Here is a 14292-nt window from a genome sequence, read left to right as displayed (position 1 = left end):
TTTATCAGGGAAAAATACCAAATATTTGCTCGCACAAGATTCTCAAATCTGAGGATTTGCTGCTCTTCTCCGTTTTTATATCATCGCAAATTCAGTATCTAAACATTTTTGGACCGTCGCTTGGGCAAAATTAGCTATGTAGAAACGTCACCTGTTCACCAAGTGGAATCAAGTAATGCATATGGAAAAATAATGGTAAAATAAGTACTGATGACAAAAGTAGCACCGATGTAACTGTAAAATTTAGATACTTAGTTTCCAGTTTGCTTTAAAGTACCGCCACACAAGCAGCGTTTGATATTTCTATGGGAAGTTAATAAATGACACACTATATATTGCTTTAATATTATCCTGATAAATGTGTTCTCGACTACCTAATAAAAAGCTTGTGGAGCTTGTTAATTTCACTCGTAGGGCTCCAAAAACAACAGCCAAGTCAGAATTTGATCAGCACACTGCAGGGTGCCATGAAGAGAAAACAAGCATCAGATGCTTATCATGTTTCCACTTTGTTATAAATCCAAGACTTGATCGTACAAAAAAAAAGGACAAATAATGTGGACCTTGGGAAGCAGAAAAAGGAAAAAGAAAAAACAGAGCTAGAAGTCTCTGGAGTTGAAGTCCCGCCGTCACGTGACAACAGAAGATGTCAAGATGTCCTTGAAAAAAAAAAAAATCACTTGACCTCTAGTTCTTCCAGTGTAGCTGCACAATATATAAAAAGGTTAGGATTTTTTTTACGACAGCGCCGTCCTAATCGAGATGGGTATACAGAGTGATATGATGCTGAAGGAGAAATAGCAGGATTTTAATGTGTGGCTCCGCAGGGATTACAGCTTTTCAATTATCATTGAAAGATGGTGCTACAGCTCAGCACGATGGTCTGCAGACGGTAAAAGAGCAACCCAGAACTCCTCCGAAAGTTGACGCAGCATCCTTTGTGTTTGTTTGGTATGGGTTTCCAGTCACACAGGCTTTTGTAAAAAAAAAAAAAAAAAAAAAATTTTTTTTTTTTTCCTAGAGGTCTGGTATCTCATTTTCCCTTTTCTCCCTCTCTCCTTTTTCTGCCTCTCCCTCTCTTGCTTCCTCCCTCTCTTCAGTCTCAGGAATGCATTGAATGTCCTTATCTTTGCCCATGCAAACACAAGGGTGAGCCAGCAGCAGAGGTTGAATTCCTCTGCAGATCCCAGGCAGACAGACCACACCACACACTGGCATCTAGACTGCCTACAGCCTAAAAGGCTCCTCGCTTTTACTGTAAAATCCCCCTGAAAAGACACTGAAACCGCTCTGCAGACCGGTTAGTGTTTTGAGAGTAAACACCAGGCACGGCGGCAGAACTGTCAACACCTGCATTTGAGTATTTTAGAAGCTGAGCAGATTTTTAGGAAGTACAGCGTGACGTGTAAATGGTTATTGGTTACAGGACAAATTGACTGGTACGCTAATGACCCGTTTTAACCGGTGCCACAACTGGCCAAAATTTGGCTTTGCTGTTATTTTTCTATTTACAGTATCTGTAGTTGTTTTTTTCATTGTTTGTTTGTTTTTTTTCAAAGCACGATCACGATTGTTTTCTAACCTTAAGCATGTGTTAATCATTGTTAACATGATGACAAAGGTCCCCTAACCTCAACAAAGTACTTATTTTTAGATTTTTTTTTCGGCATTTCTACCTTTATTTTGACAGTTCACACTGAAGAGGTAGACAGGAAGCAAGGGGAGAGAAATGAGTAAAGGTGCATGTCATACTCCAGGCTCAAGTTCATGTTCCGTGGTGTTATCAGTATCATCAGTACCATTTTCTATCGTCAGTGAATTAAGTTTATAAAACGTCAAAAATAAAGACAAATCCAAATCCACCTAGCTCACTTTCCTTCCTCAAAACACACACACACACACACACACACACACACACACACACCCAGACGCAGTATTTTGTGTGTGTCACTTATCCAGACAGCCTGCATCTAGACACACACACAGCAGTCATTGATACCTCCACACAATACACCCTCACAGGAAAACACATGGGATCACAATGCTGCGGCTGCCATACATGCTGCTTCACGTATGCTTGTGCATAAAATTACACTGACAAGGGACAGACAAAAGACAGAGCCGTTCAGTGTTGGCGTCCTTGCAGGCAAACAGTACACACACACACACACACACACACACACACACACACACACACACACACACACACACACACACACAGGCAAACTGTTAAACCCTCACAGGTCTTAATGGATTTCCTTGCATCACAGCAGAGCACAATGCTCGTACAGAGAGGCCTGTCTGAGCTGCAGGGCCAACACACACACACACACACACACACTCGCACAACTCGACACTGATTTCTCAGGTTAGCGAGAGCGACCACCTTCTATTATTTAACAGAGCAGATGACTTTCATATATTTCACAGTGTGACTCAAACTGATATAAACTGATATTTTCCTCCATTTCTGTTCTTCACATGGCACCACGTGCGCATCGCAGTCTCACTTTCACTGTCTGGCTTTGGGCCGGGTGTTAATTTACCACAGGAGGGTGGCACATGCTCTGACTAATAATTAACATCAGCATTTCCTCCGTGGCCTCAGGTAGCAGTGGTGGATAGGAAAATAACCACTCTTGGATTCTCTTATTCTGTTAAATATCATGAATCAGTGACCTTCAGTGCTTTCCGGTTAGATTTTCTGTGTATCCACGGTACCTCAGGCTGCCTCGCCCGCTTCTCTTTCAGCCATGATTTTCTACATTTGGCAGACATAGCAACAAAAAAGGCGGCTTTAAAAAGAAGCCACCGCTCTTTGATTCTAAGCTGATGTTTACTCTTGATGCTGTAATAGAGAAAAAATATCTTCCCCCAAGGCAAATTTGTGATTTGCGATAGTGGGCTATACAAATAAAATTGGCTTGACCTGATGTTGGTGGGACTCACCCAACCCATCCCAAACCGAAGAAAATGACCACCTTGAATAAAAGGACAGTCTGAGCCATGCAGTAAAACAAAATGGAAAATGACACTGAATATGAGGATAATGTTGTCCAGGGTTGACCCTAAAATACACCAGAAATGTGAGATACACTTACCCATAGCTTTGTGTGTTGGGGCAGAGTTTTCCTCTAATTTTATTAAACTCAATTGTGCTGTGTTTTAAAATCATTGTTCTCTAGATGCTACAACAGACTAGATCAGTTATTTTTGTATTATAGGGGTTATTTTGTGTTAAATCGGGTGACTGTTAGACATTAGTCATTTTCTTTAGAAGTGGTGGTGCTGTTGTCGCTGATGGAGCAACACCACGCAACAAACACAACGGAAGGACTAGAGGAACACTGCCGTTGCTACGGTTATTTATTTCACAGGATTTTTGAGTGACACTTACATGATCGGACGCAGCATGTTTTTTTTCACCTCAGTTTCAGAGGAAACACATTCTATCCCAAACTTTATCTCTGTCTGTGTAAGAGCACATAATGGTTCATTCCGGGATTATATGGTCACATCCTATTTCCTCCACCACATCTGCTGTGAGCCATCAGCCCCAACAATGGTTGCACAGGACACCGTATCATCTATACTGTGTCAGAGCGTCAAAAACAGCCTCACAGATGGAAGGTCCTCATTACGTCAGTTTCCTCTGCATCCATGATGCAGCACACCTGACCCTCAGCTGCTGGAAAGTTTCTCTTTTTACCATTACCAGCAAGTTGTAAAAGCGTAACCGACCGCGAAACTGTAAGTTGAAGTGAAAATAGTCACAAATAGCCTGGAGCGTTTTGTCTTCAGGAGTCCTTAAAACTTCTTATGTCACTTGATCAGCAGGCACAAAATTATAGTGAGATTTTAAAGGATTTTGGTGCTTTGGGATTTTTATCTAACATTTCTGTTGGTTTGTTCTCCTGATTTCACCCATGACCAATATTCAATGTCATATTTATTAAAACAGTCACACAGACAAGTGACTAAGAAGCATTTGGTCCCCCGGAATTTTTCGGCTTATTCAAATCTGATGAAGATTGCTTTCTTACTGCAGTTATATAATCACAGTCAGATTTGTAACACAACTGTAAATTAATAATTTTGGGCTGCCAGTTGAGCGAAAAGCTGAGAGTGTTGAAAATGAAATCATTGTGTTTGCTTGTGATTTGAGATGAGAATTCAAATGACAAACCTTTCTGATTTATATTTAGTTGCTTGCTAGTGTTGTTTTTGTTGTTGAATAAAATAAAATAAAAAACCTCTCAATCAGTATGTTTTTTTTTTTTTTTTAACTCTGGTGGTGAGGTTGCTCTTTCATTTGCATTTGCATTACAGGCTTTGCCTTTAATTATTCTTAGCTGATGGTCACAACTTGTGAAGTGTTTTGTTTCAGGGCACACGAAAGGCCTTTGTGGGGATCAAATTAAAAACCTGTTACCTTTTGTTAAATAAAATAAGAGAATGCAGCACATTTACACGAGAGCAGGTGCTGGGAGAGAAAGTCATTAAGGTCAAATTGTGAGAGGGTTTGTTAATTACAATCATTTGGAGTAAAACTAGTGTGCAGGCTTTCAGCATTTGTCATACTTTCCTAATAATAGAGTAGTCTTTCTGACCTGTAGCCCACTCTGCCACTAAACTTTAACCGTGTAGTTTTCTTCCTACCCCCAGTTTCCCTTGGCTTCATCAAACGCTTCCTGTTTTGGATCTACAGCTAGAGCTCGGTCAGCTCAGACGAGCAGTCCGTGTTTATCGTGGTGAAACCGAGCTGTCTGGGCGTTAAATGCAAACATCTTGTGTCTTTCAAAAACATGTATGGCCGTAAACATATTGAATGATACCACGGAGCAACAGCGTTTCTTCTATCAGTGGTCTCCACTCTCCTGTCAGACTGCTGTTGAAATTAAGATGACAAACAAACAAAATTCGTCATCATTTATTGCCCTGATCAGGATTCAGTTTGCAAAGCCCACGTCATAAATGAGCTTATATCAGCAGTAGATAGCGTCCCCAAACTGGACGTATGTACATTTGTAAGGCAGCTGTTAGTGAATAGATTGTAGATGGAGATTTGTGTGTTTGAACCAGTGCTTTGGCTCAGTGAGTTAAAAGCCTCTAGGTAGAATCAGAGAACACCCTCCCTCCCAATCACAACTGGTTTCTATTTCTATTTCATGCTTAATGTGTTTTGATGCTGCTGTCTCACATAGTGGAAATGAGATTTGGTCAAATTATTTGACACACGGCCCCCTTTCGTCACACATGCTACCTTCGTTTTTAATCTTTTAGTAGCGGCTGACGTTAGCCTACTTAAAATTGCCAGGTGTTTGCACCAAAGTGGATCTTGTAACAAACACGACGTCGATATTTTGTCTCCTCTCAGGTCCTCAATGCCCAGAAAGCGGGGTACAAAGCGGCCATTGTTCACAATGTGGACTCCAATGACTTAATCAGCATGGGATCCAACGATTGTAAGTTACCACCACCACCACTTCCTCCTCCTCCTCTTCTGTGAACCAACACAGAATTATTTAGCATCTTACACAGCTGCCTGTTCACACATCTCTTTGATGACAGAGGATGTTACTTTGTTTTTCTCTTTATCCGCGAGCCTGATGAAAAGCAAGGCAGTCTAACAGCCACAAGCCCATTTAAAGTCTGACGGTGTACTTGAGGAAGGATGTGATGCCCTGCAGCACTGGAGCAGCTCCCAGCCTATGAATCCATGTCGTTCCTGCTCTGGCTCAGTTATGTGACACGATAGTTTTCTTTCAGTTAGGTCTCGTTTACCATGTCAGCCAGTCCCCTTTTCTCACTTGAGGGGACGCAGCAGAGTCATAAGTAGTCCAGGAGGCTTCTTGACCTGATTGGTGTTTTTAAAAGGAGTAAATCTCACATACACGAGATGTTTCATACACTTGGTAACGTCAGTTGTCAAAGAGATTTCATCCTGACGCTTTAGGCGTCGGTATGCTTCAGCCGAAGAGTTTGTTGAATGGTCAAGCAGCATCTGAAACCCCCTCGCCACACCGTTTGGCTGTACTGCATTCAGCAATATCCAAAAGGGACGGTCCGACAAACACACACATTTCACGCAGCAAGTGGACAGTCTCTCTCAAGCTTTCTGTTTTTATGCTTAACACAACTAATTGTCACTTGTATGTAACAAAAGAGGGCAATGCAGTAGATAGTTCCAGAGCTGGACACGAGCCGTGTCTTTACTTAGGTTGGGAGCGAACAGGCTTTACAGACAGACAGGTTCAAATTATATATTTTGAGATTGTTCATTGGAGTCGAGTATCGATATTCAGTCTCATGATATTCTGTATTCATATTTTTTTCTTGTTTCCCTTTTTAGTGGATGTTATGAAGCAGGTCGATATTCCCTCTGTGTTTGTGAGCGAGGACACTGCCAACTCTCTGAAAGAAGACTACATGTATGACAAGGGGTAAGTCTAAACCCAGAGCTTATTTGTCTGCCCATCAGTGTAAACAGAAAGGGTTTTCTGTTTGGCTCTCCTCACAATGCCCTCGTAACGATTCTTTCGGTGTAACATCATGAAAAGATGGCTGCCTTTATTAGGCTGGCTGTTTGGTCTTTTCTAGCTCTGAGTTTAATCTAATGTTATTGTATAATAATGCCTGCAGCGTGGACTGTAATACATCAAGGCCAGGGGATTTGTCTTCTCATGTGTTGTCACTGCTGCTGAGGTGATAATCTGGTAATGAAATGTCTCAGCCTGTCAGAAGAGCCCAGAGAGCCACAGGATTAAAGTCCCAGTTCTTCACTTGTAAATCAGCTGGTGCGTGTGTGTGTGTGTGTGTGTGTGTGTGTGTGTGTGTGTGTGTGTGTGTGTGTGTGTGTGTGTGTGTGTGTCTGTGTGTCTGTGTGTCTGTGTGTCTGTTTCAGATACCATCCAAATACAGTGTTATTCCCAAGTCAGAGGAATGAACACCAAACATGGTACTGGCAGAGTTTTGTCAGTGTGGACCAAATTGGCTATTACAAATTTGACTGCAGCAGGAGAGGTGCTGTGGAGATGATGTGAAAAGAAACTGAACCCCGTTAATTAACAGTGTGAAATGTCATTCTGATGATAAAGGAACCTTTCTGTGACTGTCACACCGCAGCTTTTTAAACTGAACAACACCAGAAGGAATATCTTAAATGTGGCAGCCCACAACGATGAGCTGTTAGGAAACGCTGCTATAATTCAGCCTGTGTGTAGGTCACTGGCATGCACTGGCTTTACAATATCTGCCAAACGTTAATGTTTAATGATCTTTTCCTCACCTGAAAATGGCCCTGCTGGTTTTTTTAGGGGACATGTGGTCCTCATGCCAGACTTCAGCCTGCCGCTGGAATACTACCTGATCCCCTTCCTCATCATCGTGGGAATCTGCCTCATCCTCATCGTTGTTTTTATGGTAGGCACATTTAAGAAAGCTTTGTTTTAACTCAAACAAAGCTGGATTCCCCTAAGGGCCTAATGAGCATATTCAAAGGCAAATAGCAGTTTTATTTTACTGAAATGTAGATCGGTAAATTTTGATGACTGAGAAGTAAAGTGCTGTGTTGTGTACTGATTTTTTTAAAAGGATTTTTACAGTTTTCTCTTCTTCTTTTTTTTTTTTTTGTGGCGTGACTAGATTACCAAGTTTGTCCAGGATCGACACAGGGCTCGGAGGAGCCGCCTGCGCAAAGATCAGCTAAAGAAACTTCCAATTCACAAGTTCAAGAAAGGTGGGGAACAGTCAGAAACATTTCAGTTTGTAGTGACTGTAATGTTGAAATTGTAGTCAAAATGTAGTCATTTTAAAGCCATGAATAAACATGTGGGGGCTGTCTAGTAATTCAGAGTTACAGTATATACGGTGTACTGATGGGTTTAAGAGGTAAAGCTGGATGCCAAAAAGTAAACAAGTACGCAATGGACAAGTACGTGCACAGAGTCGGAGTCTTCCCTAACTTTTTACTAGTGAATTTTGACACAACAAAACTCCTCCTTGGGCAGAAAAACCCAAGGAAGAGTTGCTAATGAAAACTTGGAATTCAGAAAATATCATTTTGTGTGCTGGCCCGTTACACTCTGCCTTACGAGGAGTGTCCCTTTCCTCCCAAAAGCAACCGATCGAAATCATCTCTGTCAGCCTGATCTTGACTCTAACCTTTGACCCCAGAGGCAGCGAAGATGCCTTTTTGTCCTCATGCTGTGCTTCTGGCTCTCACATGGTTTGGCCCAGAAGAGAGATGTCATCAGGGCATTACGACACATCATCCCTCCCTCGAGCTCAGCACCTTGGAGCTAATTGGATTAATATGGACAAGATTTTTCCACAAAGTCCTCTGTGGCAGATTAGAGCTCCTCTCTGCTGAGACTGGACACATGACTGATGGTTAGGAATGTAGCCTCGGTCAAGCCAGGGGTTGAAAGTTAAGTGTATTTTGGTTTTTATCTCAAACCTGTTGAACAGATGTACAGGAGGTGTTGGTTGCTTGTAAGGACAGTAACAGGGAGGAAAAAAGATGAACGCTGATAAAGTAAAAAGTGTGAGTGAGGTGAGTAGTCCAACACATCTCTGCTACACCCCTGTGTGAATTCAAGCATTTGACCAGGAACTTTTTCATTAAGAGTTTCACCTCTGGCTTCCCCCTCTGTCTTGGTAAGAGGGTCATTGTTTTGCAATGCAAATCCTCTTTGTGCTATGGTAAAATGAGTTTAGTCTGCGTATATAGATGCCCCCCCCCCCGCCTCTGTCGGCTGTGTTTCCTCCGGCAGCTGTATTCCGCAGACTGGAAAGCCCCTGCCTACAATCAGCTGTTCAGAGGGAAACACCGGTGAGCTTTATAGACTACAGGTGGCGCATAATAAGTAGCCCCTTTGAAAGGCTGCTAATTGAGAGGGTTATGAGTCGAGCTGCTCCTCCCTGCCTGGCAATGCAAGATGCACATGTAACAAACCAGCTAAGAGCGGCGCGGGCTGCTCAGATAGCTGTTTTTGTCACGTCAGGCTCTGTGCCTTGTGCGCTCTGGTGGTTGCGGCCGCCAGCAGCGCCCGCTCTGACTCAGGGTTTCCACCAGGCACTGCTACAGTCAACCTTGGCCTCTACGGGGAGTTCAGACGTCCAGGAAACAGCCTCCGGGGCGGTGTCTGCACTCCTGTCAGCTGAGTCAGAGCGTTTGGCGACGCGGGAAGGGGACACCAAATCTATACCTAATCACCTTTTAAGCCCTGCACTCTGGAGCAATGCTAGCCTGGAAAGGAAGCAGGTGCCCCTGGTTTGAGCATGGGAGGGCGGTAACAAGAGAGCCTGAGATCAGAGGCACAGAGGAAGCTGCGCAAATAGCCTCAACACATCGCCTCAAGTGATATCATTGGGGTCAGTGTCGGTTTGAAAACTGAAAAAAGTCCAGAGGTGTGTAGGTAGAAAGTAGTGAGCCGGCCAGACCTGGTGAAATCTGCTCCTGTTTGACGAAACGTGGACTGGTGTGGCCATGTGGCAGCAACAAATACCACAGGCTCACCGTACATCTCTATATACAGAGACAGTGACAAGCTGGAATCGCAAAGCTAATCAGACCACCAGTGGTCATTGTTTACAGCATGCTGACTGTGTTTTTTTTTTGTTTGTTTTTTGTTTTGTTTGTTTTTTTCCCCCCATAAGCCCCATGTTGTGACACATTAGGAATTTATAGCTGTAGCAATGCTGTGGGACAGCTCAGCGCCACACAAGTCACTGTGACACTCCAGACTCTCTGCAGCTCTGAACAGATGCAGCCCTAGTGAAGGGGAACACTGTGAGGCTGTGCTGGTATAGCTTTTAAAGCTGCAGTTGATAACTTTACACGTGTTCAAAAGCTACAGCAATGGTTGCAGAGTAGCTGGTGTGGCGTTTGAGAGGTTTTTTTCCTTTCAGGTCTTTTTGGAAATGCAGCTGAAAGTGTGCTCGCAGAACTTCCCATCCGAAGCCTGTAGGTGGCATCACGGGGACCACACCTGTGCTTCTGTGTCTGTGGCTGTAATGCATCTGTTACTGCATTAGCGCGAATCAGAGGCCAGGAGAGTTTATTAATGCAACATGGTGCGATGTTTGTTATGAGTAAGTGAAGTCATTTGGGGAAGATGTTAAGCAGCTGATCAGCCACAGCCTCAGCTGCTGCTGTGCTGGCAGGATGCCTTTCTGCTGATGATTGTATCTGCCCACCGTCTACCTCCTCTGGCCGGAGCAGGAGCTGACAGCAGTAAAATCAGACATCTACTGTTTCCGTCACCTCTGCAGACACTTTGATAGAAAAGCTTCTGTTGAGTTGTTGTGTCACAGCATCATCGTGTATTTCTCGCTGCTGTCGAGTGTGTATTTAATTTATACCGCTCGTATTTGCCGGTAATACTTTATTACTGTTGCGGTCAGTCAGCTGACCGTTCTGGCCTAGATCTGGGCCAGAGATGGTGACGTGAGGCACTGGATAACGTCGGACTTGCACGTATGGAAATGGGAATCCAAAAGCCGGAATGAACAGTAGACAACACAAAGCGAGTCTGTAGGGACGGTACACAATGCCTTAATGAAAATCACAGTACCCATTTAATTGGCGCACAATGCCCGTCTGAGCGGCAGAATGCAACATAAGATCTGTGTCAATGTACAGGATTATGTAATAGCAGCTGCTCTGGCTGTCAGCGTACAGCGCCGCTCTGCCATTAGCTTGACTTACACTCTGGCTTTATTGCAGAGTCTTGCTTCATCCCCACTTAGTCTGTAACCCTGACGTTTGGCCCTGAGTTTTGGCCCCCCCAGGGGGGGGAGGGGGGCAACTGGCGTCTAGCAGACGTAAAATATTGTAAACGCACGTGTACGTACACACACACACACACACACACACAGAGTGAACTGGCTGAGGAAACGAGGAGTGTTTTCGACCCTTGGTTTAGACTGAGAGAGGCTGGACTCTCCCTCTGACCCCTAACCTCCAATCTGATCCCTCCCTGTGTATGATGAGTCACTCAGCCGCTCCCCTCAGCTCTGTGCTTCCAAACCATAGGCAGGGGCCTCACACACACGCACGCGCACACACACACACACGCACACACACACACACACGCACGCACGCACGCACGCACGCACGCACGCACGCACGCACTGAACACAGCAGCTGCAGTGTCTCAGCCGTCGGTGTGTAAGGCATGTTGATGTCAGTACAGAGGAGCTCTCTCTGTCTCTTAGTTCACTGGCTTCAGTGCCAGTTGCCCCTGTCTGATTGGCTCAAGCAGTGACTAACTGTGCAGAAGCATTTTTTTTCTTTTTACTTAGTTTTTTCTGTCACCCTCTCTTTTCATTTGCGCGCTCTGCTACACACATTCACTGCTCATCTGAAGTTCAGTAGGACAGCGTGGTTCCTCTGAGAGCCAGGAATGCTAGCCGACTGTTTGATTAATGAAAAATAGAGGGGAGAAGAGCTGCACTGGCTCGCAAGTCCTTTTAAGATGTGCTACTGGCCCCAAAAATGTAAATGCAAGGGATTCCCAGCCTCTGAAAAGTATGCACACTGCCAAAGAATTGGAAAAATATATTTTACCACCCCATTTTCAAAGCTGACTCAACCCAAATCACGCAGAGCACACACTATTACGACAGGAAACCGTCTTCATAATAAAAAAATGTAGCAAGAGCACATGAAAACCTTTTTATTTCCCTCTTTAACTCAAGCTGTTTCTTGACACATGTACTGTACCACTGAGACTTTTGAAACCGAATTTTTATCTCACACGTGCAGGTCACAGTAACGACATAACGATGCCGATCTTTGGCCAGAGCATCTAGAAATGAGGAGTGAGTAATGTCCAAAGCGGGGACTCTGATCAGCAGGAGTGGGGTAATCTGTTCCGTGACGAGGGATGACTGGACCAGATTTAAATAGGTTACAGTGCCCAGATCTTTTGAATGATGTTTACACTAAAAAATCCACTCAAAGCTATTGGACACATTGTTCGCCAGGTTCAGTGGAAGTACACGCATTCATCTGGGTGATGTCGGTGCAGAGGACTGGCTGTGTCACAGTACAGACTGACTAAACGATATGACCCTGCCTGAGACATATGATACTGAAAAGCCTACATGCACAGATTACACTCAATACAACATGTTTAAAAATAACTGTAGAAAAACTTTTTATACTCAGCACAGTGAGGTAACAGTGAGTTTAAGGACAATTCTGGTTTATTTCAACTTTCATTAGCAAAGAGTTCAGACAGTGTATGGAACCCACTTGAGCTGGAGTTAAACCTAAAGAGAGGGCACCCAAAATATCTGTTATTGTAGTTCTGCAAGTAAGGCCTGTGAAACTAGAACCAAGAAATCAGTCTAATGGATGATCCCAACGGACAGTTTGGGTATTAATTCTACTCTTTGCCGTCTCCTTCAAATAAGTTTGGCTATAAGCTGGGAGTCTGTTTAAAACTTGAATAATTGTCTGACTGCGTGTGTGTCCTTTTGGACGTCTTTTGGTCATGTTGCTGCATCATGTCAATATCACCAAGAGGAGTGGTGGCCAAAACCACATAAATAAGACCCAAGTTGTACTAAACCAGACTTACCCTTTATTAAGTGTCTTCGTGTCATTTGTATTTAAATATTTCAAATGATACCCAGCCCTGTTCATTATCTCCCCAGGGCAGTCTTTGAGTTCAGGAAGCCACTGAACCTTTTCTCCCTGTCTCACTCAGAATAGCTCAGTTAGTGCCACAGTTCAGCATTTCCTGAGTGTATACTGGATCCATGCCTACATAAACGCTCCCTCTCCCTCACCCCGACCGTCCGACATTGGCCTGAGAGAGTGAGAAAGAGAGGAAAAGATAGAGGCTTCTCCGGGATAATGTCAAAAGAAAAGGAAAAAAAAAGGACTGGGTAAAAAAAAAAAAAAAAAAAAAAATGGGGATGATAATTTTGGTGATGTTTGAGTGAGGGGGAAAAAAACAACTGAAAGTGTGAAGAGCAAGAGTGAGCAGAGTTGAAAACATTACCTTGAGTTTAAGTTGCTGACGCCTGGAGAGCAAAGGAAGAGGAGGAGAAGAAGCGGGGGAGGGGTGGTGGTCGATGTGACTCCCCATCCTTATACGGTCACATGCAGCCCTGGCACGGACACAGAGAGCCCAGTCGGGGAAAACATGCTCATTTAGAGCTTACATAAACACACCGGCCCACAGCCCTGCTCTAACCCCCCCCCCCTCCTTTCAGCCCGGGCCAGGGGAAGAGGAAGGGAAGGAAAAGGAGAGGAACTCTTTGGAATTTGAAAGGGAGTGCGTTGATAAATTCCTGAGCTTTTCTGTCACAGAGAGACTCTGCGCTTCCTGTAACATCGGGAAATGCAGTGCTGGCAGTTTAGCAGTGATTCTGCCTGCTGGCAAAGGTTCGGATGGGTGGTTGCTGAGACAAACTTTATTTGGAAGAGTCACACGAAGAGTTTAAGGAAATCAGAGTTGTGAGGCAGCTCGAGTTCCCAATTGCCTGACGCGTCGTGTATCCACCTGACATCCGTGACCTTCAGGAAAACATTTTTTTTTTTTAAAATACCAGTTAAACTTCTGCGCATTAATAACTTGCGCACCCACTCACAACCCATCCCCTAAAACTTCACCTTTTCACTTCTGTCTACACAGCACATTGTTAGTTAGCTGTGTGAGATATAACCCAGGACGAGCCATTAAATCATTGAAAAATAATTACCGTGATTAGCCCTCACTTAATACATTATCTTGGCGCAGCTTTGAGTATGAATTTATAGCTGTGTTGAGTTGAGCTTTGTCAGAGCCTTACAGTTACCTGACAATAATGCGCTTCCACCGGCCAAGAATAAATTCGTATATTAATGCTCAGTAAAGCACTTTCTGACGGACGTGTTCTCTTTGACCCCAGGGGACAACTACGATGTATGCGCCATCTGCCTGGACGAATATGAAGAGGGAGACAAACTCCGAGTCCTGCCATGTTCTCATGGTGAGTCCAACACGTCTGCACTGCCCACGTACCATTCTCGCACCATATTAACCTTTGCTCGATGAGTTAGAAGCACATCGAGAGGTATCACGAGAAACGTCAATATCATGTATGTCCTCTGTGACCGACAAGTTGGCTCAGTAACTTAAACTATAACCACTTTCTCTTACTTTCTTGATGGTTTGACTAATAATTTGGTCAGTAAAACGTTGGAAAATGTGAATAATGCCCATAACGCACTCCTAAAGCCCAACTCGTGTCTTTAAATTTTTCTTGTTTTTCCGCAATCTAAAGTCCAGAACA

At 43.9% G+C, this 14292-nt stretch overlaps 1 protein-coding gene across 2 annotated transcripts in view; it reads left to right on the top strand.

Moving 5' to 3' along the window:
• The window catches only part of rnf13 (ring finger protein 13), a 43282-nt gene that overhangs the window by 27238 nt on the left and 1752 nt on the right, over positions 1–14292 (top strand). The window contains exons 5-9 of one of the 2 annotated variants that reach the window (XM_040129113.1): positions 5378–5465; positions 6353–6443; positions 7317–7422; positions 7645–7738; positions 13909–13989. In XM_040129113.1, coding sequence (XP_039985047.1) covers positions 5378–5465; positions 6353–6443; positions 7317–7422; positions 7645–7738; positions 13909–13989 — 460 coding nt within the window. The other variant, XM_040129114.1, reaches the window with a different exon arrangement.

Source organism: Xiphias gladius, chromosome 6, assembly GCF_016859285.1.
Source record: "Xiphias gladius isolate SHS-SW01 ecotype Sanya breed wild chromosome 6, ASM1685928v1, whole genome shotgun sequence".
Classification (NCBI taxonomy): Eukaryota; Metazoa; Chordata; class Actinopteri; order Istiophoriformes; family Xiphiidae; genus Xiphias; species Xiphias gladius.
The sequence above is the reverse complement of the archived record's forward strand: the minus strand, read 5'-3'. Positions and strand labels throughout refer to the sequence as shown.